The sequence below is a fragment of the Protopterus annectens genome, chromosome 10.part0, assembly GCF_019279795.1.
Source record: "Protopterus annectens isolate FY-2018-M chromosome 10.part0, PAN1.0, whole genome shotgun sequence".
NCBI classification, from domain to species: Eukaryota; Metazoa; Chordata; order Ceratodontiformes; family Protopteridae; genus Protopterus; species Protopterus annectens.
This window is the reverse complement of record NC_056744.1, coordinates 1,584,171,516-1,584,196,753: the sequence shown is the minus strand read 5'-3', so window position 1 is coordinate 1,584,196,753 and position 25,238 is coordinate 1,584,171,516. Positions and strand designations below refer to the sequence as shown.

At 43.9% G+C, this 25,238-nt stretch overlaps 1 protein-coding gene across 1 annotated transcript in view; it reads right to left on the bottom strand.

Moving 5' to 3' along the window:
• The window catches only part of STX4 (syntaxin 4), a 1,371,134-nt gene that overhangs the window by 888,028 nt on the left and 457,868 nt on the right, over positions 1 to 25,238 (bottom strand). The window contains exon 4 of the mRNA XM_044086236.1: positions 15,088 to 15,162. Coding sequence (XP_043942171.1) covers positions 15,088 to 15,162 — 75 coding nt within the window. The remainder of the gene's footprint in view (positions 1 to 15,087; positions 15,163 to 25,238) is intronic.

Genomic DNA, 25,238 nt, shown 5'->3' with positions numbered 1-25,238 from the left:
GCAACTGACAGGTTCAGGGTAGAGAGGTCCAGGATGGGCCTTAAGTCCCCCATTTTCTTTGGCACCAAAAAGAACCTGGAGTGGAAGCCCGATCTGGACTGATCTGGGGGAACAGTTTTGATGACTCGTTTTCCTAGCAGCTTGGAAATTTCCTGTGCTGCTGCCTCCCTTTGCATGGGTGGAATGTCCGGGAGGTGTTTCGGAGATATGGGGAAACCCACGAAGGGGATAGAATATCCTCTGGATATGATTTGAAGAACCCAGCAGTCCGTTGTTATGGACTCTCATGCCACTGGGTGCAAGGACAATTGTCCCCCGACTGCCTCCACAGTAGAGCAGCCAGGCAACCCTCAGGGTTGCTGCCCGCATCTGTCTGAGAATGGTTCTCGAGATCCGAAGTTTCGCAGACCCCCCTTGACCTCTGGGCCAGCGTCCATTCTGTATCCCAGGAATACTAAGACTTCCAGAACCACATTTGCTTTTGCCCTCTCTGGTTCCAGCAAAAGGACCTCTGAGGGTTAGAGAAGTGGATCCCAACAGCAAACAGTGTCTTCCCGTCCTTCTCACTCTGGACTAGTGTCTCCTTGACGGTCTTACCGAAAAGAGTCGAACAGTCATAAGGGGCATTGGTAAAGGACACCTTAAAGGGTTTGGTAAATTGATACAACCTGAGCCAGGCATTACACCTCATGGACACACCGGACCCAGCTGCCCTACCCGCTCCTTCCATAGCATGGGAGATGAGTTGCATGGACCTATTTGATACTGCTCTCAGAGTGACCATTTTCACAGAGAATGAAGCCTTGTCCTCCTGCGACATGGACTTGGGTGGAGACTCCACCAGCTCCTTCACTAGGTCACGCGTTGGAGTCTCGTGACATGGGCCAAGTAGTTCAGTGCCCTTACTGAAAAGCTAGCTGAAACATACACCCGCTTCCCTAGGTGGTCCATCATCCGTGACTCTCGGTCAGGAGGGTGGATAGAGGAACTTTCCTGAGACAGTTTCTTCTTCGTGACTGCTGCTACCACCATGGCGTCCACTGGGGAGACCTTGTTCCAGGAAGGCCTGTCAATAGTGGAACTTAAAACCTTATCAGGGCTATTGGGGATCGGCTCCATGGTATCTGGTTCCTTCCACGCCCACGAGGTGATCAAATACACTAAAGGATCCATGGGAGGGGACACCCAAGACGTAGATGGGCCCATGCTGAAAGCCTCCAGAAACACAGACTCAGAGGAGGGATTGGGGCAGACCAACCTCATCGCTGGCGCAGGATCTCCATGATGTCTCCAAAGGAGACATCGTCCGGAGGTGATCTTGGGGAGCCCTCCCCATCATCTAAATCTGTGTCCTCAGTTAGGGACTAAAGGGAGTCCAAGTGCCTCCTCTTGCACGTATGCTTGCGAGGCACATCTCCCGTGGGGCTTTCCGGGGAGCACCCACAAGCCATCTGTTCCTCTGGGGGAACCGTCTGGGGCTCTTTGGGCACATGCTGTCCCTCTGGTAAGACAATGGGGACCATAGACAGAGCTGAGGGGGCGGTCAGGGGCCTCGATCCGGTGGAGAGGACCTGTTCTACCACATGGAGCGGACTTCCTGGGAAGCTAATAAGGAGGCTGGTCTCCTCAGATCCGATGTGAGAATCGGAGCCAGACCCGAAGTGGACGGAGCTCCAAGGGAGGGAACCTGTCCTGACAACATCGGGGCAGATGGAAAAGGTTCCACTCCCTCGGATCCGACACCAAGGCTCCAGCTAGTGTGGCTTGGATCTAAACTGTTTGGATCAGAGATGCTCCAGGCAGCTGTCGGCGTCAAGGACCATCGGCGCCGACGCCCTGACCAAGGCCAACCTTGGATCTGAGAACTCCGAAGCCGAAGGTCAGATTGGGGAAGGAGAAATGGGCAGAAAAATGGGAAGCAAGCTCCCACTCCTGAGGGAGGGGGGGCTGGCAAGACCCCCATCTGCATCTGTGTATAGATAAAGTGCCTCATCATCTTATCCAGATCTATGTCCGATAGAGAACGGGGTCGACCGTGATGAGGCCACAGACTCCGACCTGGCCGGTTGGGGAACCGAGGCCTGGGAGACTGAACGTGCCTCCTCCGGCTTCAGGGAGAACCTCAGAGACCAGAGCCGAGGGGAGTTACGGATCAGTGCAGACTTGCTTGGGGACAAGAGGTCCGGGGAACTCTTCCTCTTTTCCTTCACCTTCGACTCTCACTCCCGCTCTCTACCTCTCCTCTGCGCCGCTACCACAGGCTTAGATGCAGGAGTTTGAGTCTGGGAAGGAGGGAAGGCCACACTGTGACTGAAGCCGAAGACGAGGAAGGAGGTTCAGTGGCAGGCAGAAGACCTTTGAGGGCCACCTTGGACTTTCTATCCTTCAAAGCTCGGGGACTGAACCCCACACAAATGGAGCACTCCACATTAAGGTGGGCCACACCTAAGCACAACACACACAGAGTGTGGCCACACTAGACTGACTAAGGGGGGGGGCACCATAAACAAACTACTCTAAACTAACTACAAACCTACACTCGACGCCAAAGCGATGGGAGGGGAGAAAGGGTACCTATACTAACCAGAAATGGCTAAAAGTAACAGAAATTTCAGAAAACTTACAGTCAAAATCACTCTGCTAGCTGGAGCTCTAGATACACGATGTTTTACAAATCGTGGCAAACGAGATCTGGGGATGGAAGGCACTGGAGGTGTATTATGGGTAAGGGGAGGAGTCTGGAGCTCAGAGTTGATGCTAGTAATCTTTGCCGGCTCGGATCCGATACGGATCCATAACCCACAGGTTGAAGACCAAATGAAGTAAACAACTTCAGATATAAAATTCCCCTTCCACAAGCCTGGATAATGCAATATAAACCAGACTTCACAGCCATAACCGAAACCTGGCTAAAATCATATATAAAAGATTCTGAATTTCTTCCCCCTAACTATTCAGGCCTTAGAACAGACTCTACAAAAGTGGCAGAGCCATTGCCTTACTTTATCCTAGTACCTTCACAGTGATCCCATACTCGAAGTCCATTTCCCTTTTCTCCACCGCAGAGATACTTCTTACCTTCTTAAGACTAAATGACAATAAATGCATTTGTATCATAGTCATATACATTCCCCCAGGCAACAATATTCCTGTTCTTGGAGACATTCTTGCATGGACTACCGACAACATAAAAAAATGAAACAATCATCCTAAGCGATGTTAACATTAATTGGCTAGACTTCACCAGGAACAACCCTTCCTCTAATATTAACCTTCATATCTACACTCAACTAATCTCAGACATTACTAGACCTGATAAACAGAACAGCAAAGGCTCAATCCTGGATTGGGTCATGGTTTCTGACCCTATCAGGATTGCCACCTCCAGTACACTCCCAAATAGTATCAGTGACCACTCACCAGCATTCATAATATGCAAACCCTCCTCTTTACAAATGCACACCAATATAGACATACCCGAGATTTATCTCACTTCTGTCCAAATAAATTTTAACGACATCTTACATAACACTAACTGGAATCCACTAAGACTTCTCCCACTCAATGAAGTCATGGATTTCTTCAATTCATTTCTGTGTCCTAAATAGTCTTGCCCCTCTCCACCTAAAAAGAGTCAAGGCTAAACATGCTAAATGGCTTGCCAAGTCCACAAAAATCATGTCTTCTACGGACAACGCCTGGAAAGCCTGGCTAAAAAACAAAAGTCCTTCCAATCTCAACTAATATAAACAACTTCATAACCAGGCCAAACGATTAGTACTCAAAAATAAAAAAGAATATTTCCAAATCCTCCACAACCTCCAACAAATTTTCAGGAGCAATCAACTGCCTACTACATCCTGGAACTAACCATAATCCTTGCCCAAACCCTGAAAATACTCCCTCTGAATTAACCTCACTCTTATTTCATAGACACCATTGCTAAACTTACTACCACCTTCCCACCTATCATTAAAGACCCATTAGACCCTACACTAGTACAAACACCATCTACCACAATACCATCTTTCAAACTCTCTCCCATACTCACATCTACTAGTCTAAAGCTTCTTTAGAGACTAAAACCATGCACCAATGCCCCTGATAACCTTCCCACAGAATACTTACAACTATTGGTCTCCTCCATAGCATATCCCATCAACATCTTATCGATAGGTCCATTCATGAATCATTTACTCCTGACATCTGGAAAAAAGCTTATGTTCTCCCACTTCATAAAGGAGGATACAACTCTGACATCTCAAACTTCCGACCTATCGCCATTCTTTCCCCCATATCAAAAATACTTGAAAAGTGCATTCACATCCAGCTCCTTAACCATCTAATTAAACACCAATTCCTTTCCTCCACTCAACATGACTTTAGGCCAGGACACAGCACCTATGCCACCCTCATTTCTTTCCTAGACACAGTAAATAGAGCTTGGGATGCTGGATCCATAGTCTCTGCACTGTTTCATGATCTATCAAAAGCATTCGATACAATCTCCCACACCCTCCTACTTACTAAACTCTCCAACCTTGACATCTCTCCCCCCACCCTTCATTGGTTCCAAAACTATTTCAGTAATAAGTAACAATCTACTATTTGGCAGTACTCCTTCTCCGCCTTTATCAGTACTAATATTGGGGTACCCCAGGGTTCTATAATGGGTCCCCTCCTATTCATTATATTCATTAATGACTTCCACACTTCTCTCACCCATAGTACTGTTAGCCAATACGCAGATGACTCTACAATAATCTGCTCCTCTAAATCTGCCTCTGTATTATAACTTACCCAAAAAGCATTCACCTCAACTAAATCCTGGATGTCACAAAACCATCTCACACTTAATCCCAATAAAACTAAACTCTTAATATTTGCCCCAAAAATCCAGCCAAATTGACAAAACCGAATTCTCTGTCTGATCACAAAACAGTACCATTACTCATGTCGTCCCTAGTACCAAAATTGCTCGGTGTCATCATTGACGATAACTTAACCTTTAGGTTCATAGGTAGGTACTAGGCTATTAGCCCTAGGGCCTATATAAGCCTAGCCAAAAAGGTACCCTGGCTTTTGCCACCCATGAAAATTATTTCCTGTGCCCCTGTCGAGCAGAGAAACAGAAGTGATCCCTGGGGTGAATTTCCTATTTCCCATCCAATCATCAAGATTTTTCTTGAAGAGTGCTAATGAGGAGCTCTGTTTGACATAGATAGGTAATCTGTTCCAGAGTATGGGAAGTCTCTGGGACAGGAATCTATCCCTCCAGCATGTTATGTTTATTGTAGTGACAAGGTTTAGGTCCCTAGAGCGTGTAGCTCGGAGGGATTGGGATTTCTTTAAGTGGAGCATGTCCAACAGCTCTGGGTTTGACATAGCTTTGTATGTTAGGCAGAGATTGCCTCTGAGTAGGCGATATGCGACAGAGTAAAGCTGGAGTTTTTTGAGACGGTCTGCGCAGGGCATCTGTTTGAGGCCAGTAATCCTCTGTGAGGTATTTCTGTGGCCTTTCCAGTTGTTGTAGATGTCTTGGGAGGTACATACCAAAAGGGGCGTTGTATTCTATAATGGGTCTAATGAGTGATGAGTACAGGGGACCAATTACCTCTTTTTCTGGATGAGAAACCTTTTGTGATGAGGTAAGCCATGTAGAAGGATTTCCTGACCACTGTGGCGATGTGATTATCAAAGGAGAGATTACTGTCCACCTGTGTCCCAAGGTCTCATCACACTTTTGGCGTTAAGTAGACTACCACTTATGTGGTAGTTCATGGGTACAGAGGTTTTACCAAAGGGGATGACAATACACTTTTTGGCACTGAGCTTCAAGTCATGGCTTTGACACCAGGCATCTGTCTCAGTGAGGCCCTTTTGTAGTATGTCCACATCATTAGGAGTTTCGATTATGGCTCCTAGTTTGCAGTCATCTGCAAACTTTGTTAGCCAAAGACATTCTGTGTTAGCCTGTACTTCAGAGAAGTAGATACCAAACAGGAGAGGACTGAGGACTGAACCCTGTGGTACTCCACTTGTCACCGGTCTGAAGTCAGATTTGGAGTCTACTACTTTCACAATGTGGGTTCTGTCCGTGAGCCAGTTGGCAGCCCATCTTGTGCCATAGGAATTTATACCAAGTTTAGTGAGCTTATCTATAATTCCAGAGTGGGGGATGGTGTCGAAAGCCTTGGCAAGATCTAGATAAGCTATGTGAACCACCTTACCCTCATCTATGGCTTTGGTGACTGCTTCAGAAAAGTCAATCAGGTTTAGGAGGCATGATCTGCCTTTTACAAACCCGGACTGGGTAGGTCCAGAGTTTGGAGATTACCAATGTCTTTGTTTATGAGTTCCATGATGATACGTTCCATGGCCTTGCAGACCAGGCTCATCAGGCTAATGGGGCGGTAGTTCCCGGGGTCCTTTGTGACTCCCCCTTTGTGGAGTGGGATAACCGTTGCGGTGCGCCATTCAGTGGGTACAAAGCCTGAGGTGAGGCTATGATTGAACATGGTGCTTAGGTAAGGTGCCAGTTCATTCTGCAGTTTGTGTAGAATGCTGCCTGGGATATTGTCAGGTCCCATGGATGCTGTGTTCTTGGCTTTGGAGAGTGTGTTTTTACCTGTGCAGCCGTGGTTACAGGAACTTTGCATTCTTCCGGTATAGAGATGGGATCTCTAGGGGGTGAGAGAGGGGTAAAGTTAGCACTGAACCTATCTGCCAGGATGTTGGCAATATCAGTTGGGTCTGTATATTTTGTGCCATTGTGCTGTAACTCAGAGCAGACCTGAGTGTTGCCACTGAGATTCCTGACATAGCTATTGAATGCTTTGTGGTTGTCTTTAGTGGCAATTTTGTTTTCGTAACTAGCTTTGGAGGATTTTTGACCTTCATATTCACAATAACATCAAAAAAATCCATCAAAAACTGGGAGCCTTTTACAGGCACAATTACTTTCTCTGCAACTCAGCAAAAAAGTTCCCTGCCTCATCATTCCCACTTCCAACTCTTCTATATGACGCCCCATCATCACCAAAATCCAGTCCTCTCTAAAACTAAAACTCAACACATGCTATAACAAGATTGCCAAATTTGCTACAAATGCTAAATACTCCACCCACCACTGTTCCTCACTACACCAACTAAATTGGCTTGAGCTCCCTCATCACCTCACTTATGGACAAACTACTACTGTCCATAAACGTATCTATGACCCAGCAGTCTGCCCAGCCCTCTCACATTTTGAGCATATACCATCCTAAACAACTGTTAAGGTCAGAAAATAAAATATTGTTGAGCACTGATATACCAAAGCTCTCAGCCAGCCAAATGCTGTATTCTTATGCTGTCTCCAAGCCATGGAACAACCTCCCTGCTTCTCTCAGGGCTATCAGCAATCCCACTAACTTTAAAAATCCCTTAAACTGCATCTCTCCTCACACTGGATATGCACCTGCACCCCTACTGACAACCCCAAAACCTAACCTTTTCTCAGAATTCTTACTCTGTCTCACTCTATGACTAGCCCACCCCCCTTCCCTCTTTCAAATCTATTCCCTTCTGCTGTCATTTTAGCCTTTGCTATCCCCACCTTAGCCTTCTGCCTCCAACTTTTTTTTCCTATATGCTCAATTCTTCTCTCTACTAACAATCTCACTTACACATTTACACTTTTCATTTTCATAGGCATCTGAGTTGCAATAATTCTCCTCCGTTTAAGAAAATGATTCTATGTTATCATATTTTCTGTGCAGTTATGCTTTATTGTATGTGTTACTACTGTATTATACACTGTACTTATTGTGTTAACACTTTATTTGTATCTAACTATATGTGGAGTTTTTCTCCACGGGCTTCCACTGAAAATTGGCTCTTCTCAGGCCCAGTTTACTTTTCCGGAAAACAAATGCAATAAATATAAATTGAGAGAAGCAAGATGACTGTGCAGGGTCTTTGGAAGAAAGTCTTTGTAAATAGCATAGGAGGTATGGTCATGGATAGGGCGTAAAAGGGACAGATTGTGGGAATCCTTATATGGAATTTGCCTTCCACACTGACACTTGCCCTTCCTAGATGACATATATCCTCAGCAAAACAGTTGCACAAAAAATTTTAGAAAAAAAACCCATCAGGACACTTATCTAACTTGGAATCCACAACTTCTATGTCGAACAAACGACCGGAGATGGTGTTCAGACTGGCAGCAGGAAAGTTCTGAAAATGGTACGTGCTGACATCTGCTTTATACCCAATGTCACTAAGCCCTACAGTGGACAGGGTACTATGTGCGATGTCGCACGTACCTAACAGTAGCTTTAGACTTTTGTATACTGGCTGGACTTTTGGGACAGCCTGTGGTAGACTCCCTCATGTTATGAATACTCCCAACATATGAACAGAAGGACATCTAAGGATTTAAACTTTGTTTGAAACTTAAAATAGGACATGTTGCAGGAACACGCAAGTATGTCAGAGGATTCCCATTCTCGGGAATAGGCTTCCCATTCATGTAAAGATTTGCCTTTCTCTAGCCCTATTCAAGTACAACTTGGACCAGTGGATGGGAAACCTGAAACACACCCGTGGCCTGACACATATATCTCTGACGGATGGAGGCAGCCATTAAATCATGCCCAAAACCAACATACACCCCTTAAAATTACCTCCAAGGCACACTAATTTGTGGGATACATTGGGTTGTATGGCTAGACTTATAAAGACCCCAGTGGTCATTAGTCTACTATACACCTATGAACATCACACTGCAATGAAGCAGTTAACCTATACACACACACTTTATAAAGTTAGAAACTTATTAACAACACGGTGTAATGACTTAACTGCCACACTGCTATCATCTGATACCTACACAAAGTTTACAACTCAAAGGCTGTACAGCAGAGTCTCCAGATTCAGATCCAAATCCACAGCATGATGACGGCAGGGTATCCGTACTGCTCAACAGCATCTTACTCAGATGTGTTTATCGCAAATATTCATACAACTGTTTTGCTTTGTTGAGGACTCTTGCATCAGTACTGTAGCTAGACTTGACCTCAAGCAATCTTGTGAGATGAATCCAGGGGGGTGGGCACACAAGACATTACCATTTACAGAACTACTCCATGAAAACCTGTTCTTCTCCTACAATCAGCAAGGACATGCATCCAGCCTGCTGTTTAGTGACCATACAGAAAGAGGGTTGGAATAATGATTAAGGTATTTACCTCTCAAACACAAGGTATAGAGTCTGATTCAAACTTTGGGAAATTAGCTAGGCTTTAAATGGCCCAGAAAGGCAGCTAGCCTAGTATCTACCTATCAACAAGCTTCATGCACAACCTGTGCAGAAGGGATATTTTAAAATATGCAAGAAAAGAAGACGAAGCAATCCAAGCAGAATATGCTCTGTTGTTGTACCTCTAAGAATTCTGTTGCATTTTTCCTAAAAACAGCAATTTGTCAGGCAAGGAACATTGAACAAGAATTGCCTGCCCACAAGAAGGCCTTGTTGCATTTCATAATGGAGCAATAAAGCTGATCAGATCTTGCAGTGTCTTTAGTCTGTCTAGGTGACAGTTACGTTGCTGTCCACACATGAAGTGTTTGACTTCACCCCACACCATGGAAACAAGGAAGAACACTTGTGCAGCTATACTTAACCATTAAAATTAGATCATAAGGTTAATCTATTACTATGGAAAATTTACAAGGCTTGCATGCAGCATATTGAAGCCGTAGCTCATAAATCATTGCTAGCTGAGAGTATTCTAACTAGTAAATATCATCTTCCAAAAAAAATTTAAATTCAAAGAAGTCACTTTAAACAAGGTAATGTCAGGCTTTTCTGTTACAAGCTACAAATATCAAATGTCAAAAGCTGTGTATTTAATACTTCTCAAATATATAACTCTTAAGCAATCTATAAAAGTAGGGTCCACAGAGGTTCGTGTAATGAAAAGGATGATGATACAGACTGTACACTGATGTACTTCAAACAACAGAATAAGGCAAGTCTGTCATGCACAGACTGCTAATGTTACCAAGTGTTTTTGGAAATGGGCTCAATTCAGGGTCAAGAATGTCTGAATGCTCCTTTAGTGAATCTCCACTTTGCTGTATCAAAAGATCTAATGTCTCCTTCAACATGTCACAGTTTCACAACAGTCTAGAAAAAGTACAAATCTATCAAGAGAGAAAGAGGAAGGTGCCAAGTCTTGAATAAAATGCCAATCCCCAGTGCTGGGACATGGGGGGAATTCATTAAGGTACTGCAACATTTACACCTTTGTGTATATATACTGCGGTGCCCATCTTTGATTCAGCAACACCCTAACGTGGTGGTACACGGTCCTCTGCCACAAAGATGTGCAGAACCATAAGGAATGGTACTGAGGCCACACTGAATTCTAATGATGCATTTCGATAGGCGAGACATATGCTAATTAGCCATGTCTCCCAGAAATGCCTCCAGAAACACATCTACATGGATGAGCAGTTCAAGAACTCCCTGTCATGTAGATCAGCATGGTAGTCCCTACCAAGGTGTGGGTAATAAACATGGTCAAAAGGCTGTGTTCAACTACATACCAAGACTGAGGTACAGGGATCAGGGTGGGGGATGCATCAGGCCACAAGGGATCACAGAGATCAGAAGTTCAGTCTATGCACCAACTGCAGCACGGGGATTGGATGGACCACTTCTCCAACACAGATGACTCAAAGTGCCCTACTGACAATGGCAGTACAGGGAACCACTAGACACCAGGGATAACACACAGAAGTGCTGTACCACCACAGACATAATGAGGGATCAGGGTGAGGGGGGACACATTAGATCACCAGATATAAATTAAACTGCTGTAATAGCACTGAGATCAGAACAGGGATCGGCTTGGTGTTGGTAACATGTGGAAGTGAAATCTGTATCCCTGGGACACTATATTTAAAACCCATTTGTCCTGGGTAATGAGTTCCCAGTTCTTTGCATGAAGAGCAATCTTTCCCCGCAAAGGGGTAGTCAGTTGAGAAGTGCTTGGAAGTTTTAAAAAGTCATTGAGATAGTTTACCATAGGGGGGAGTTGTATTACTCAGAGATTTGGAAGTGGAGACCCCCCACTGCTTAGTCCTGTGTGCATCATGGGACTGAAGCCTGGGAGCTCTGCTGGATCTGGGTTTGGACTGAGAAGGTCTGGAAGAGGCAGGAAAGGACTAGTTTTTGGAAGGCCAATGCCTACTAAACCTTGGAGGTTGTACTTGTAAAATATCTTTAACAGTTTACATAGCTTTAGCTTTTTCCCCCATCATTTTAAGAACTTCTTTCTGCCTTGTTGCCAAACGGGCAGCCCTGGATTAAGGAAGCATCCAGTAATTTCGCTTTAACATGATCTGGCAAGGATTGCTCCTTAAGCCAAGCATGCCTTCTAAGTACAAACCCCGTTACAGCAGCCCTGCAAGATGCCTCTAGTGAATCAAAACCACATTGCAAAGTATGTTTTTCAACTTGTTCAGCTGAATGCAGTAAATCTTGTAAATCTTTATTTTCAGCACAATCAGGAATCAACATCATTTTCTGTTTAAGCAATCCAATAATATGCTGCTGATACGTTAATATATGGAACTGGCAGTTTAAGGCCCTAATGGCCAAAGTTGCAGAAGTGTATACCTTCTTACCCCATCTATCCAGCGCCCTGAAGTCTCTATCAGAGGGGGTAGGATTTTTGGCAGTAGTAGCTTTAATGTCCTTGAGTCCCTGTGAAATGGTCTCAGGATCTGCAGTAGGATTTTTAAAAAGGAACTTGTGAGAGTCATGGACCCTGTAATATCTACCAGGTTTTCTGGGAGCAGGAGGTCAGGGGCCAAGCTAGATTCCGAAAAGGCATCATCAACAATGTCTAGTACAGGAGGTATGGCTAAAGGCCTGTGCTGGAGAGGAGTAAGAAATCCCTAAGCCTCTTTTTAGAATCAGAGAAATCCTGACTTCCCCAATGAAAATGCTCCCTGAGAGTATGTAAGGTCTCACCAAAAGAGAAATCCTCTGGGGGGAAAGCAGGGGGAATAGAGTCCTCAGCATCAGAATCCTCATAGGTAGATAAGGGTAAATCCTGATCATCAGAGGAAACAGAAAATTCAGAATCCTGGTCAGAAGTATCATAAGCAAACTCAGTCCTAGGTCTCTTAGAGGGGAAGGCTGGATTCCCCTGATTAAAGTAATAAGGTCTTCAGCCATTCTTATCATTTGTTTTTTAGGCATAGAGGCCTGACCATGCGGTCTGGGCGTCGGTTTTCTAGGCATAGTTCCAGTTTTAGGCCTTGAAGAAGAAGAAGGCGTTGGTTTAATACACAACTCAGTAGGCCTGAATACACCCTCTGAAGCTGGTGCCTGCACAGCGGCTCTGGACCCATCCAAGGTAGAGACATCCGCAAGTTCCACAGTTGAAGCATCTCGCAGCATACCGGACTCCGAATGGGTCTCAGTAGAGGCCTGCAAATCTGAAGTAGCGGGTATCAGGGGCTGTGAAAGCTCCTCACTGAGTACCGGAGAACTGGTGACTGGCTTAGGAGAAGCGTCGTTGGCAGCTTTGGACCTAGGCGGCCTGTCTCTGTCTTTATCTTTGCGTTTTTTTCAGAATGTCGGTAGTCGGATGGCTTACCGAAGACATATCAGGATAATTGAACTGAGCACCAAATATTTAGAAGCTTAAATATACAGATGACAGGATTGTTTGTGGTTTAAATAAGGCACAAAACCGACAGTGAGGTACGTTGTGGTCAGGGCCTAGGCAAGGAATACAGTACAAATGAAAATCTTTATGAGGAATTTGCTTTCCACAAGTAATGCAATTATTTACTTTTACTGACATCGGTTTAGAGCAAGAAAACGTTTCCCCAATGGGGTACTTAGCTTTTAGTTGAAGACTTCGGTTCTGAAACTCAAAAACAAACTTCAGGAGTCGGCCGACCGGCACTTGCGAACTGCTTCTGCTTCAGGCACCGCAAGGCAAGAAAGACTGATATAATGATGTCGGCTGCATGTTTTATACCCCTGATGACCTGACGTCACGGAAGAAAGGACAGCAACCGATGCAGGACCCAAGACTTTATTAATCAGGCCGACTGAAGGCCACTGCAAGCAGATAACCCAAATGTGATGACTGCAACAGTGAAACATGAAGAACATCAGGGATCAGTGGGATGGGGGGATATGCAAGACAACCAGGGATTATAGAGATCAGAAGTGCTGTAAAAGCAGCAACATGGGGATCAGGGGTGTGGGGTACACTAGCCACAAGGGCTCAACAGATATGTGCCATGACAACACCAACAATCACAAGGGTAGAGGCAAAATGGAAGGACAGACAAGTTAGGGACAGGTACAAGGACTCTGGTGTGTGCATGCGTGTATACTTATGTGCATGGGGGAGAGTGACTAGGGTGGGAGAACAACACTCTCTACATGAGTAGCAGTTTATTTCCATTTCATCCACATCAACAATGATTTGCACACTGTGATACTAAATGTGATTCAAAGAAATGCAAATGAGTAGATAATGAGGTCTTAACTTTCCTCATCACAGCTAACATATCTTTGTATAATAAATGGGAAAATCCTTAGAGAAAGGCCATGTTAGCACAAGCCATACTGTTTGTACCAGGCACTTTTATGAGTTCCCAAGACAGTGTTCCCGCATTAGGGAACAGACAAAAATGGTCAAGATGCTACCTGCAGCAGCACTATGAAGCACAGCTCATCTGACTTTAAAGTGTAGTTTCTCCTCATCTAAATAGTGCTTCTGGCATCAGAATATAGACTGAAGATTCAAAACGGGTCCTGAGTCCAACAGAAAGAAAATGTGCCAATCTTCCAGGTTCAAGGATGAAAGAAACAACACTTTGGGAGCCTACCCATTGGATTTTATAGCAAAGAGACGTTTGTGGGGTGTTCCTTGGAAAGAGATGTTACACACAGAAAACTGCACTGTTCAGCTGCAATTCAGAAATTCACAGTTTCAATAATATATGCAAGAACTCGGCCAAAAAAGTTCTTTTTGCTTGGTAGAAAATAAGTGTGCATCAATTTTTTGCTAATGTACAATAAGACTGTTATGTGGCCTGTGTTTATTTGTAGGGAACTAAATGGTCTCATACTCAAAGCTAATGTCAATTTCCTTCAGATCTATACGATGAGCATTCCCCTGTTGAACAACCCACCTTGAACCCCTTGACATTATACGAGTCCCCTACCTCAAAAGCAAAGTCTCCCCCCAAAGCACAGTCTTACGCATTTGTTAAATATTCCATTTGATACTGAGCGAGATAGGCATCCCAAAGACAGGTTGTTGGGCTGCATCCACTATGGCAAATCCTCCTAAGCTTCTATCTAGGGTTTCTACCTTAAAAGTTATCTAAAGTGGGAAATTTTTACAGAAATATGAGGTTTTGTAAAGCAAACCATATCGGTAATCAATGCAAAAGACCAGGTTCTACTTTAACAAAATAAAAGCACAATTCTTTAGAATGTGATTTGGTTCTACTGTTTTAAGCAACTGCTAAACAGATAATTTTCTGCAACAGACGGAATAAAGTTAGAAAATACTTCTTGTCGTAAGCGTGCATGACATTTACCACTTTTCATTTTTTTCTTGTAAGGCACAACCATCCAAACAGGGAGCCTTGTGGAAACAAATCCTTTACACAATGGTCTGGGTTAAGAATTTCCAAGTGTTTGGAAATGTATTGAAAAAATAAAGATGAATGAACTAAACATAATATAATTGAAATTAATTTGATTTGGCAGGTTTTACATATGCTACATATTTGCTGGTGTGGTGCTACTACTACATAAACAGAAGCATACCAGCAAATATGCAGATGTGCTATTACTTCATAAAAAAAAAAATCACAGACACTTCAGTTTTAAAAGTAAGGAAAATGAAACGGACAAAAATATTCTATAAAATAAAGGGCACAGGTCAACAAAAGACAGGATTAAATTCTTCTTCTGGCTCCATTAAAGGACCAGAATTTTGTTTACAACAAAAATAATGCACGATACTTAAAATCCTTTCATCATCCACTCACCCTGCAGTTTACTCCTGGTGTTTTGGGCCAAGTTCTTAATCTCATCACGTAACTGCTGCAGATCTTGTTTTGCCGCTGTGGGTGACAAAGAAAAATGATGAGCTAAAGTCCCCTCTGCCCTTCTGAACTACGCCTTTGGAGCAGAATGGTCATGTTTGCTGAAACAGAATTGTAATAGAGATGCAGCAAAATGCAATACCATGGTGCTCCAATAAAGAAGGCACTGAAGACCCACAATGATTCCTGGAATGCATTTTAGTGGTTAAAAGTACTGCTCTGCAATGCTAAACAATAAGGTTCGAGTCCAGTGCTACCATATAAACAAATTACAACCATGATAAACAAAAAATGTAGTTTCTATTTGCGTCGGACACACACAGAGACAGATTCAATTTACTGTGCTATTCCTGGTAACACTGCTGAACAAAAGTTAAACAGTGGTCTGAAACAAAGTTCCAGCCAGACTGTCTTGCCCCAGTGCATACATATTTTCACTACGTCTTACACTATTTTATTTCTACCTGTATCGTTCAGTTGCCAATATACTCATGTCCTATTTTCAGCAGGGATCAAGTTTTGACATAATGCAACTTACCTGAATTGAATTGATAATGCATACTTAGTTGTTATAGAATATGCAAGAAAACAGAAACTTTAGTGGTGGCAGATGTTGTTTGCAAAGGCACAATTTCAAGTGAAGGAATAAGCTATAGAAGCCCATCTCAAGGGAAACTGGTCATTAATTCATTTGTTCATTCATTTTAACACTGGAAGCATATGTCGGCAAATAAAGGCAAAACAAAATACAGCCATAATATACATTGGATATTGGAGTTTCCTGCCTCCCCCACCCCACACACACACACATTCAAATAAATACAAAACAGAAAACAGCAAGGACCCAAGTCCAAGTAAACATAGTACAGGTGTGTAACTTACTATATCAATAGGAGCTTGAATGATCACTGCTGCAGTAGCCTTAACTGTACGGGTTATATTCCTGCATATGATATAACAGCCAGTCAGCTTCCAAAGCTTGGCACCTTCCAGACAACTGACAGCTTGAGCAGAACTGAAGAAAATCAGCTGTTTTAGCACCAAGCCCTTCAGAACTTTCATGCTACTAAAAGAAGGAGGCAAGACCCCTGAAAAAAGATGCTAGGTAACTAATAATAAGAAGTTATGTACCTACCATAACTTTCCATGTTAGTTGTCTTCATCTCGCCGGATGGGTTCAGAGCTGATCCTCGGCTCAGACTCTGCCTTTTTCTAAAGCTCGAGAGCTATTTACCAGCTCGAGGCCTCCCCTTATCCCACAATGCTAGGCATCAGATATCCGGATCTCGTTTGGAAAGCTAACACCATGGAAAAAACACACTAGTTCCCACCAAAGCTTTACCTACAGTGCTACAAACAGAGTAGGACATAACCTAAAAACAAGGTCAACCGTAGGAAAAAGGCTTCAAAAGGGATTCTTCTCGGTCCTAACCAGGCTAGGGGGATAGAGGGTGGGACGCAAGAAAGAAGGCGAGATGAAGACAACTAACATGGAACATTATGGTAGGTACATAACATCTTAATGTTAAGTTGTCTATCTTGCCTTCATTCTTGCTGGATGGGACAGCGTCCCTAACACCTTAGCCCTGGGTTGCTCATCGAAACAGACTCTTGAGCACAGTGGAACCAAAATTAGCTCGACTCCTGGAGGCCATATCCAACTTGTAATGTGAAATGAAGGTATGAGGAGTGGCCCATGTTGTTGCAGCACAAATAGATTCCACTGGAAGTCTAGCCTGAAAAGCTACCGACGTAGCCAATGCTCTGGTAGAATGAGCTTTTGGTTTTGAAGGAAGTTCTTTATGTCTCAGTTAGTAGATCAAGGTAATAATAGAGGCCAGCCACCTGGACAAGGTTACCTTAGAAACTGGCAGGCCCTGCTTCCCCTCAGCATAGGACAGGAAGAGTTGATCTGATTTTCTTGACTGTTTGGTCCTATCCAAATAAAAACGTAACTGCCTGTGAATGTCCAAATAGTGTAACTTTTGTTCAGCTCTGAATAATTAGGAAAAAAGACAGGAAGATCAATAGCCTGATTGAGATTTGTCTCTGTGGGTATTTTGGGCAAAAAGGAAGGATTAGTCCTGAGTGAAACTCTATCTTTGTGAAAAATAAGATATGGAGGGCGAACACAAAGGGTTTGAAGTTCCGATACTCTTCTGGCCAAGGTGATAGCTACTAAGAAGAGAGCCTTCCAGGAGAGTAACTTTAAGGAACAAGAAGCTGCAGGTTCAAAAGGAGGGAGAATCAATGAAGTTAATATCAAGTTCAAATCCCATGGAGGGGGGGGGATCTTTAACCGGGGGTCTAAGTAACATAGTCCCTTTAAGAAAGGCCTTACAAAGTTTGTGGGACATGATACTGGACTCTGACAGGCTAACGTGAAAATTTGCGATAGCAGCCAATTGGACCCTAATGGTGGCAGCTGAGGAACCTGCTCGAAAAAGTTCCACCAAAAAATCTAAAACATTATGGACAGGGGCTGTAAAGGGGTTTATCTTCCTAGCCTCTGCTCAGAAAGAAAAACATTTCCACTTACTAGCATAAGTCTTTCTAGTAGAAGGTTTGTGTGAAGAAAGTATGATTTCGCGCACTGGCTGAGAAACATGTGGAAGCTTGGCTAAGGTTGGAAGTGGAGCAACCAAGCTGTGAGGTTGAGTGAGTGAAGGGATTGGTGCAGCCCGCCCGACTGATGGATCAACAGGTCTGGCACTGGGTCCAGATTCCAGGGCTGCTCCAGAAGGTGACTATGCAGGAATGGGAACCAAATTTGTCAAGGCCAGTAAGGAGCAATGAGGATCATCCTGGATCCCAAAGCGGTCGCTTTCTGAATCAGTTTTGGAATTAAGGGAAAAGGAGGGAATGCATAGAGCAGACCCCGGGGCCAATCGTGAACTACAGCGTCTCTGGGGGAATGGCCTGGGAGGGTGAAGAGAGTGAAGAAGTCGCTGCACTTGCTGAGAGGGGTTGCAAAAAGGTCGCAGCAAGGTCGACCCCATCTGTGGAAAATTTTGCCCGCTACTAACTGATTGAGAGACCACTCGTGAGGCATAAGAATTGCTCTGCTTAGCCTGTCCGCTATGACGTTGAACTTCTCGGGGATGTGCGTTGCTATTAGAAACCGTTGAGAGGAGATCGCCCACTGCCAGAGTCTGAGTGCTTCTCGACATAAAGGATAGGACCTGGTTCTGCCCTGCTTGTTGATGTACCACACTACCGACATATTGTCAGTCTGAACTGCAATAGTCCCGGTAGGTAGAGAGTCCTGAAGAGCTTGCAATGCTAAAAGTACCGCTCTCATCTCCAAGACGTTTATGTGCAGATGGTACTCTAGGGGGTTGCCAAGTGCCCTGGACAGTCCTGCCCTGAAACCGCCCCCCCCCCCCCCGATCAGGGAGGTATCCGTTGTCACCGTGGCAACCGGAGGAAGTACAAATGGTCTGCCCTGAAAAACTTGAGGGGAGACCATACACCAAGAAAGGTGGTCTTTGCATGATTGGGTGATTATGTTGTGAGACATCGGAAGCTGTTGAAAAGACCATTGGGTAAAAAGCATCCATTGAAGAATCCGCATGTGAAAACGAGCCAGGGGAAGTAATGTGATTGCTGCTGCCATGAGACCCAAGGTTTTCAGTACAAATCTGGCCTGGATTCTCTTGCATTGTAGTAACGTTTGAACATGTCGGCGAATGTCTAATACTCTTTCTAATGGAAGTTTTGCCGATAGTTCTTTTGTGTTTAACATGGCGCCTATAAAGGTTATAGATTGACAAGGTGACAACGCAGACTTTTCTAAGTTTATGGAGATACCTAGCTCTGAGCAAGTTTGGATGGTATAATCCTTGGCTCTGATTAGCTGATGCCTGGTGGAAGCAGTTAGGAGCCAGTCGTCTAGATATGGAAACACCTGGAATCCTCGCCATCTCAGGTGAGCCGTAACTACTGCCATGCATTTGGTGAACACCCTGGGGGCTGTGGTGAGGCCAAAGGGCAGGGCTCTGATTGGCTCCCAGCCGGAAGTGGAGAAACCTCCTGGAGCGTCTGTTCATTCTGATATGGTAGTATGCATCCTGTAGGTCTATGGAGCACATCCAAATGTCCGGACCCAAAAAGGGTAGAAAGGACTGATTCGTTTAACCTTCTGAGATCCAAAATGGGTCTCCAGTACCCTGTTTTCTTTGGTACCAAAAAGAACTTGAAGTAAATCCTGGATCCTTGCTGGTCAGCTGGGACTGGCTGGATGGCTCTTTTTTCTAGCAGTTCTGAAATTTCTAGTACTGCTTGTTCCCTTAGACCGGGTGGAACATCTGGAAGGGACCTGTTTGTTTGCATGGGGGTGTGGACAAAGGGGATTTTGTAACCCTCGGATATGATAGACTGTACCCATTTGTCTTGTGTGAGGAGACGCCAGGCTTCTGGGTACAGTGACCATCTTCCCCTGACTGCCACCGAGAGTGGACAGTCGGGCAGCCCCTCAGGGGTGCTGAAAGGGTTTGTCAGAAAAAGATTCCCTGCTACCCTCATTTTGCAGACCCCCTCTGCCCCTCGGGCAGCATCTGTTGTTGTTCCCTCCTCTGCCCCTGGAGGGGAAACTCGCCACGTGCATCAGGCACGACTCCTTGGGGTTTGCAGAACCACATTTTCCCACTCTTCTGACCTTTAGGGTATGGTCTAGAAGGAGTAGAAAAAACGGACTCCCACGGCAGAGAGAGTCTTGCCTTCCTGCTCACACCTGGTAAGGGTATCATTCACCTGTGGTCCGAGCAAAGCCGAACCATCGAAGGGGGTATTGGTGAAGGATGCCTTAAAGGGGTCAGCAAAGTTACATAACCACATCCAGGCAGGTCTTCTCAAAGCCACGCCTGTGCCTGTGGCTCTACTCACCCCATCGGCTGCATAAGAAATGAGCCGCATAGAGGAGTTGACTATAGAATTAAGGGTCGCCAGCTGGGAGTTGATCTTTTCCTGAGATCCCGCAGCAGATGGATCCTGAAGGGTATCACCCAGTTCCTTAAGGAGATCTCTCTGAAGGCGGATGAAATGGCACAGATAGTTCAGCGACCGCATGGAAAAGGTCGCTGAAGAGAACATTCGCTTCCCGTACCTGTCCATTGTCCTAGATTCTTTATTAGGTGGATGGACAGGCACTGAAGGGTCAGCCAACTCCTTCTTGGTGGCTGCTGCAACCACCATGGCATCAACAGGGACACCCTTTGTAAGAAACTTTTTGTCGGACAGAGCTGTAATGAATTTTGTGGGCCTGCGGGTTGTTGGTTCCACTGTGTCCGGGGCCATCCATGCCTTCCGAGCCACTAATTCCATGAGCGGGTCGAAAGGCAGAGACACCCAGGAGGTGGAAGGGCGAGAACCAAATGTGGAGCCGACACCGGAGTCAGCACGCTCCTCATGACCTCAAAGGCGCCCCTATCAGGCAGAGAAGAGGGTCCCCACTCTGAAGAGACGTGAACTCCTCCCAGCACCGAGAGGGACGGCTCCGAGGCTGATGTCCGGGCCAAGCTCACCTGCCCCGAGAGGGAGAATGGGGTCGGACAAGGGTCTGATGCCACTCGCCCCCTCGGAGCCGACGAGGGAGTCTCGGTGCCCGGATCCCTCCAAGGATGGAACCAATGAAGAGATCGGAGCTGACGAAGGAGCCGAAGGGTGGGGCATCGGCTCCGACGTTCCGATGATTCAAGCCCCAACAAGCTCTGGCTCCGAACACTGTAGTAGAGTCAGAGGAGGAACTGTTGAAGAAACAGGGATAGCCACAGTCTGTTGAGAAGGGCTAGTCAACATTTTGGCCAGTGCCTGTGACTTAAGGAGCCTACTGACCACCCTCTCTAAGTCATGGACAGATAGCCTGGAGGACAGAGAGGAATGGGATCTATGGCTCTGCTCCGATTGTAGTAATGGGGACCTGGGAGCCGAGTGAACGGACTCTAAGGAGGGGGATCTTGAACGCTTTTGGCTCAGAGAAGGCTCTGATAGCAAAGTCGGAACCGACTGAGGTCCCGAAGTGTCGGTTCTGTCCGTAACCAACGAGGAGGCAGAAGCTCCGCTCAGCGTCAGCTTCGAACAGGGAGCCGACGGTTTGGCAGGCTTTAAGGATTTCACAGACGAAGGCTTAGCCGGGGATCCTTCAGGTTTTAACAAGCCTCTCAAAATGAGTTTATTCCTACGCTCCTGCAGGACTCTCGGACTGAAAGCATGACAGACCAAACAAGAGTCCTGCAGGTGTAGGGGGCTCAAACAATAAACACAAGAAGTGTGACCGTCTGTCAGAGACATCTTCTGACAGCACGAGTCACACTTCTTGAAACCTGAAACATTGGTATCTTTAGACATGATAGGAGAGATACCAAGGGAAGTTAAACTAGTACTTAAAACACTAATCACAGACACACACGCACTAGAACTAACAATACAATACCTCTATAACTACAACAGTTATAAATAATAAAAAACTTAACACAAAAGTTATATATATATATATATATATATATATATATATATATATATATATATAGCTATATATATACATATATATATATATATATATATATATATATATATATATAAAAACAATACTATAAAGAGACAGGCTTAACCACTACCCCAAAGGGGAGGGGGAAGGGAAGAAAACTCTGTAACAACAGAAAAAAGGAGATCCTAAGTGGGGTCTAAAGGGGTAACACGATTTAATAAAAGTAATATAGAAGAAAATCTAAAAAGAACAACAACTCTGACAGTAAAAATAGTAGCAAAAGAATTATACGACCTGGAGCAGGTAAAAAAACGCAACCTCGTAGCTGAAGCAGCAAACGAGATCTGGATATATGACGCCTAGCATTGTGAGATAAGGGGAGGCCTCAAGCCGGTAAATAGCTCTCGAGCTTTAGAAAAAGGCTGAGTCGGAGCCGAGGATCGGCTCCGAACCCATCCAGCAAGAATGAAGGTGAGATAGACAACTTGATATTCAATGTTATCCTAGCAAAAATCACATACAAAAAAGGTAGAGGGGAGCAGCTACTATAGCAGTGATCATTCAAGCACAAACTCTTCTGGTAAGTTTACTTACACAAACTATGTTCATTTAATCACAGCTGCAGTAACCTAAGCTATACAGTAGACTACAGGGAACCTGGAGAATGGTTCTAACAAATCCTGCTCAAGACATGGAAAATGAATCTAGTTTACAGTGCTTTGTAAAAATATGTACAGCGCACCAAGCTGCTGCCTCTAGAATGCTTCTATACTTCAATCCTTTCCAGTATGCAATCGCAGAAGCTAATGCTCTAATAGTGTGCTTTAACACAGCCTGGAATGGAATTACCATGGCGAGAGCAACAAAAAGCAACTGCAGAGGACAATCACCTGGAAACAGTTTGTTTGGACACTAGCTAACCTATTTTAATCTCAAAATAAGAAATAAAGAGCTAGTTAGTTTTCTTGAAGGACTTGTTTTTTGTCAAAATACTACTCAAGTTGCCTTTGAACATCTACAGCATCTAGAATCTTCTCTCCTTCATTTTTGATATTTGAATAGAAAACAAAGACTGATGGCTTGATTCATTGTAAACTGAAACAACCTTGGCCATGCAAGTGGGATTTGTGCACACACTGACCCTATCTCTGTGGGAAACCGGACAGGGCTCACCCACCATGAGAGCTTGCAACTCTGATACTCTTCTTGTAGATGTCAGAACAATGTGAACACTTTTCAAAGTGAAGAACTACAGATCAGTCTAGCCTGAGTGGCAGGTTCAGACTGTTTTTCTAGCACAAAATTGAGATCCCAAAGATGAGGAACTTACCGACATGGAGGGATCAGCTGTAAATGGAGAAGAAAGAGTGGAATCCATGGCAGATATGCTGAAATAGCTGTAAGATGCATTTTTAATACAGGGATAAGATAGGCCAGAGGACACTAACTCACAAAAATTTAAGCACCAGTGGTACAGAATCCGTAATGAAACAGTAATTGGCTAGGCATCAACTATAAAATCTCTTCTACTTGACAACATGCACTTTTCTAGTAGCAGGTTTATTCAGTACCTGCTGCATGAACTTACGAGAGAGATGCCTAAAAGATATCCAGGCATTCAGTAGAAAATGTTTGATGTCAGGGTGCAAACTCCCCTTATTCTGTGTGAGTGGATGCAGTCTGTGTGCAAGCTTATGATAATTGCCCCTGGCCAGTTCCATAAGAAAGAAACAATTTTGTATGGGCAAGAAGGGAGTCAACACAATGATTCTTGGTGTTTTTTTGAATCTTCAGAATTGCCTCTTTAATCACTGGAAATGAGCTGTAGAACAGAATCTGTTTAGTTGTCCTTTTTGAAAGGAGGAGAAAAAAAATCTACTTGAAGTGTTCCTCACATATGGATCAACTCCTGAAGACCACTGGAATGAGTTTCCACTTCAGAGGGTCTTGTCCAAGATTTGCTTCATTTGTCAGCCATTATTTTGCTCTGATGGCATGTAAGAAGCTTGAACAGTTAAGGAATGCTACAGGACAGAACACATCTCTTAAGGAGTCCTGACTACTGGGAAAAACTCTGCACAAAAAAGCAAGTACTGGGGCTAAACACTTTATAATCATTACTGATACAGTGGACAGTCTAAAGAATAATACAGAGACTTAATAATGTGACACAAAGACAACCTCAGAAATCTCAAAGTTGCTTGCTATTGGAATGTGATAATAAGCATCTTTGAGTTCTAAGGTCACCATAAAGCACCGATCTGAGGTCACAGCCAATACTTTTTGAAGGGTTAGCATCTCGAACTTTGGTACCTTTACAAAAATATTGAGATAAGACAGCTTCCACATTGGTCTTAAGGAGTATGCCTTCTTTGAAACTAGAAACTTTCTAAAAATAAAAGCCTTTTTCCTTTTTTAACGACAGGAACAAGCTCTAGGACTCCTGCATCTAAAATATGTTGGGAGTACTGAAGGAAGCAGTTCTCTGAGTGGGCAGGGATCTTCCTTGAAAGGAAGTTTTTTTTTTTTCAAACCACTCCCAACTGTAACCCTCCTAAATAATCTTTAACATCGATGGCACAAGAAACTCAATGACATGGAGTATAAATGGATTATAAGGTTAGGGGGTCTTTTTAGACCAGGATTGAATACATTGGAACCAATTCAATAGGTTGTAAATACATGTGTATTTCTATTTTTATGTTGCAATCTATTAGGCTATATGGATTCCTTACACCCATTATGAGTGGGTCTTATAGGTTTACATAAATCACATATTTTAGTTTTATATATATTATGTTGTATATTCATAATGGCAGGTTATTTGTTTGGGGTACACTTGCCACAATTGTTATATTTAACATACAATTCAGTAGTTTGAATATAGGTTTATGTCTGCCTGAATATTTTGGATTATACATATGTATATTTACATTGTAATTCATTTATTTTTTGTCCAAACACCAAATGGAATTTTGAATATGTGTGGTTAATTATGTGTAAATTATGTGTAAATTCTCAATTTAGCCAGTATAATGTATTTATAATGGGCAATATCTCTTTAAGAGAGGGACTATAAGTAGGTCTCATAATGGTGATGTCTTACATTTTTTTGGATATTGGGCATTGAGAAAGGCTAACACTAGCCGAAACCGGTTTGCTTATTCAGCATGGTTTTGACCATTGCTGACACCATGATTTATTGAAGCAATAAAATTATTATCTACAATTTACATCCTAACAGCTGGTCCGTTTTGGTGTTTTCGGTTTGTTTGCTATTTGGGACCGTGCAGTTGATCTTACGTGCGTGATATTTTGGGTTTGGTTGCAGTCGCAAGTTCTTTCTTTCACGCTGGGGACGCCTGGATGTAGATGCTTCTTCATCATTGTTTAATATTGTCCATGGGATTTCTTTTTTCGTCTATATTTGCAAGATTTGTTTTTCGAATTCTACCCACATTGATAGATCCATTTTTTGGTGTTTGGTCGCTGATGGGTCCGGACTCATTTTACTTTGCAGGATATCTTGCGGGGCCGGGACATTGAATTATACATGGGAGTTTTGGTTGGTGGCCTTACTCCGTGATCGGAAGAATTCGGAAAGTACTGT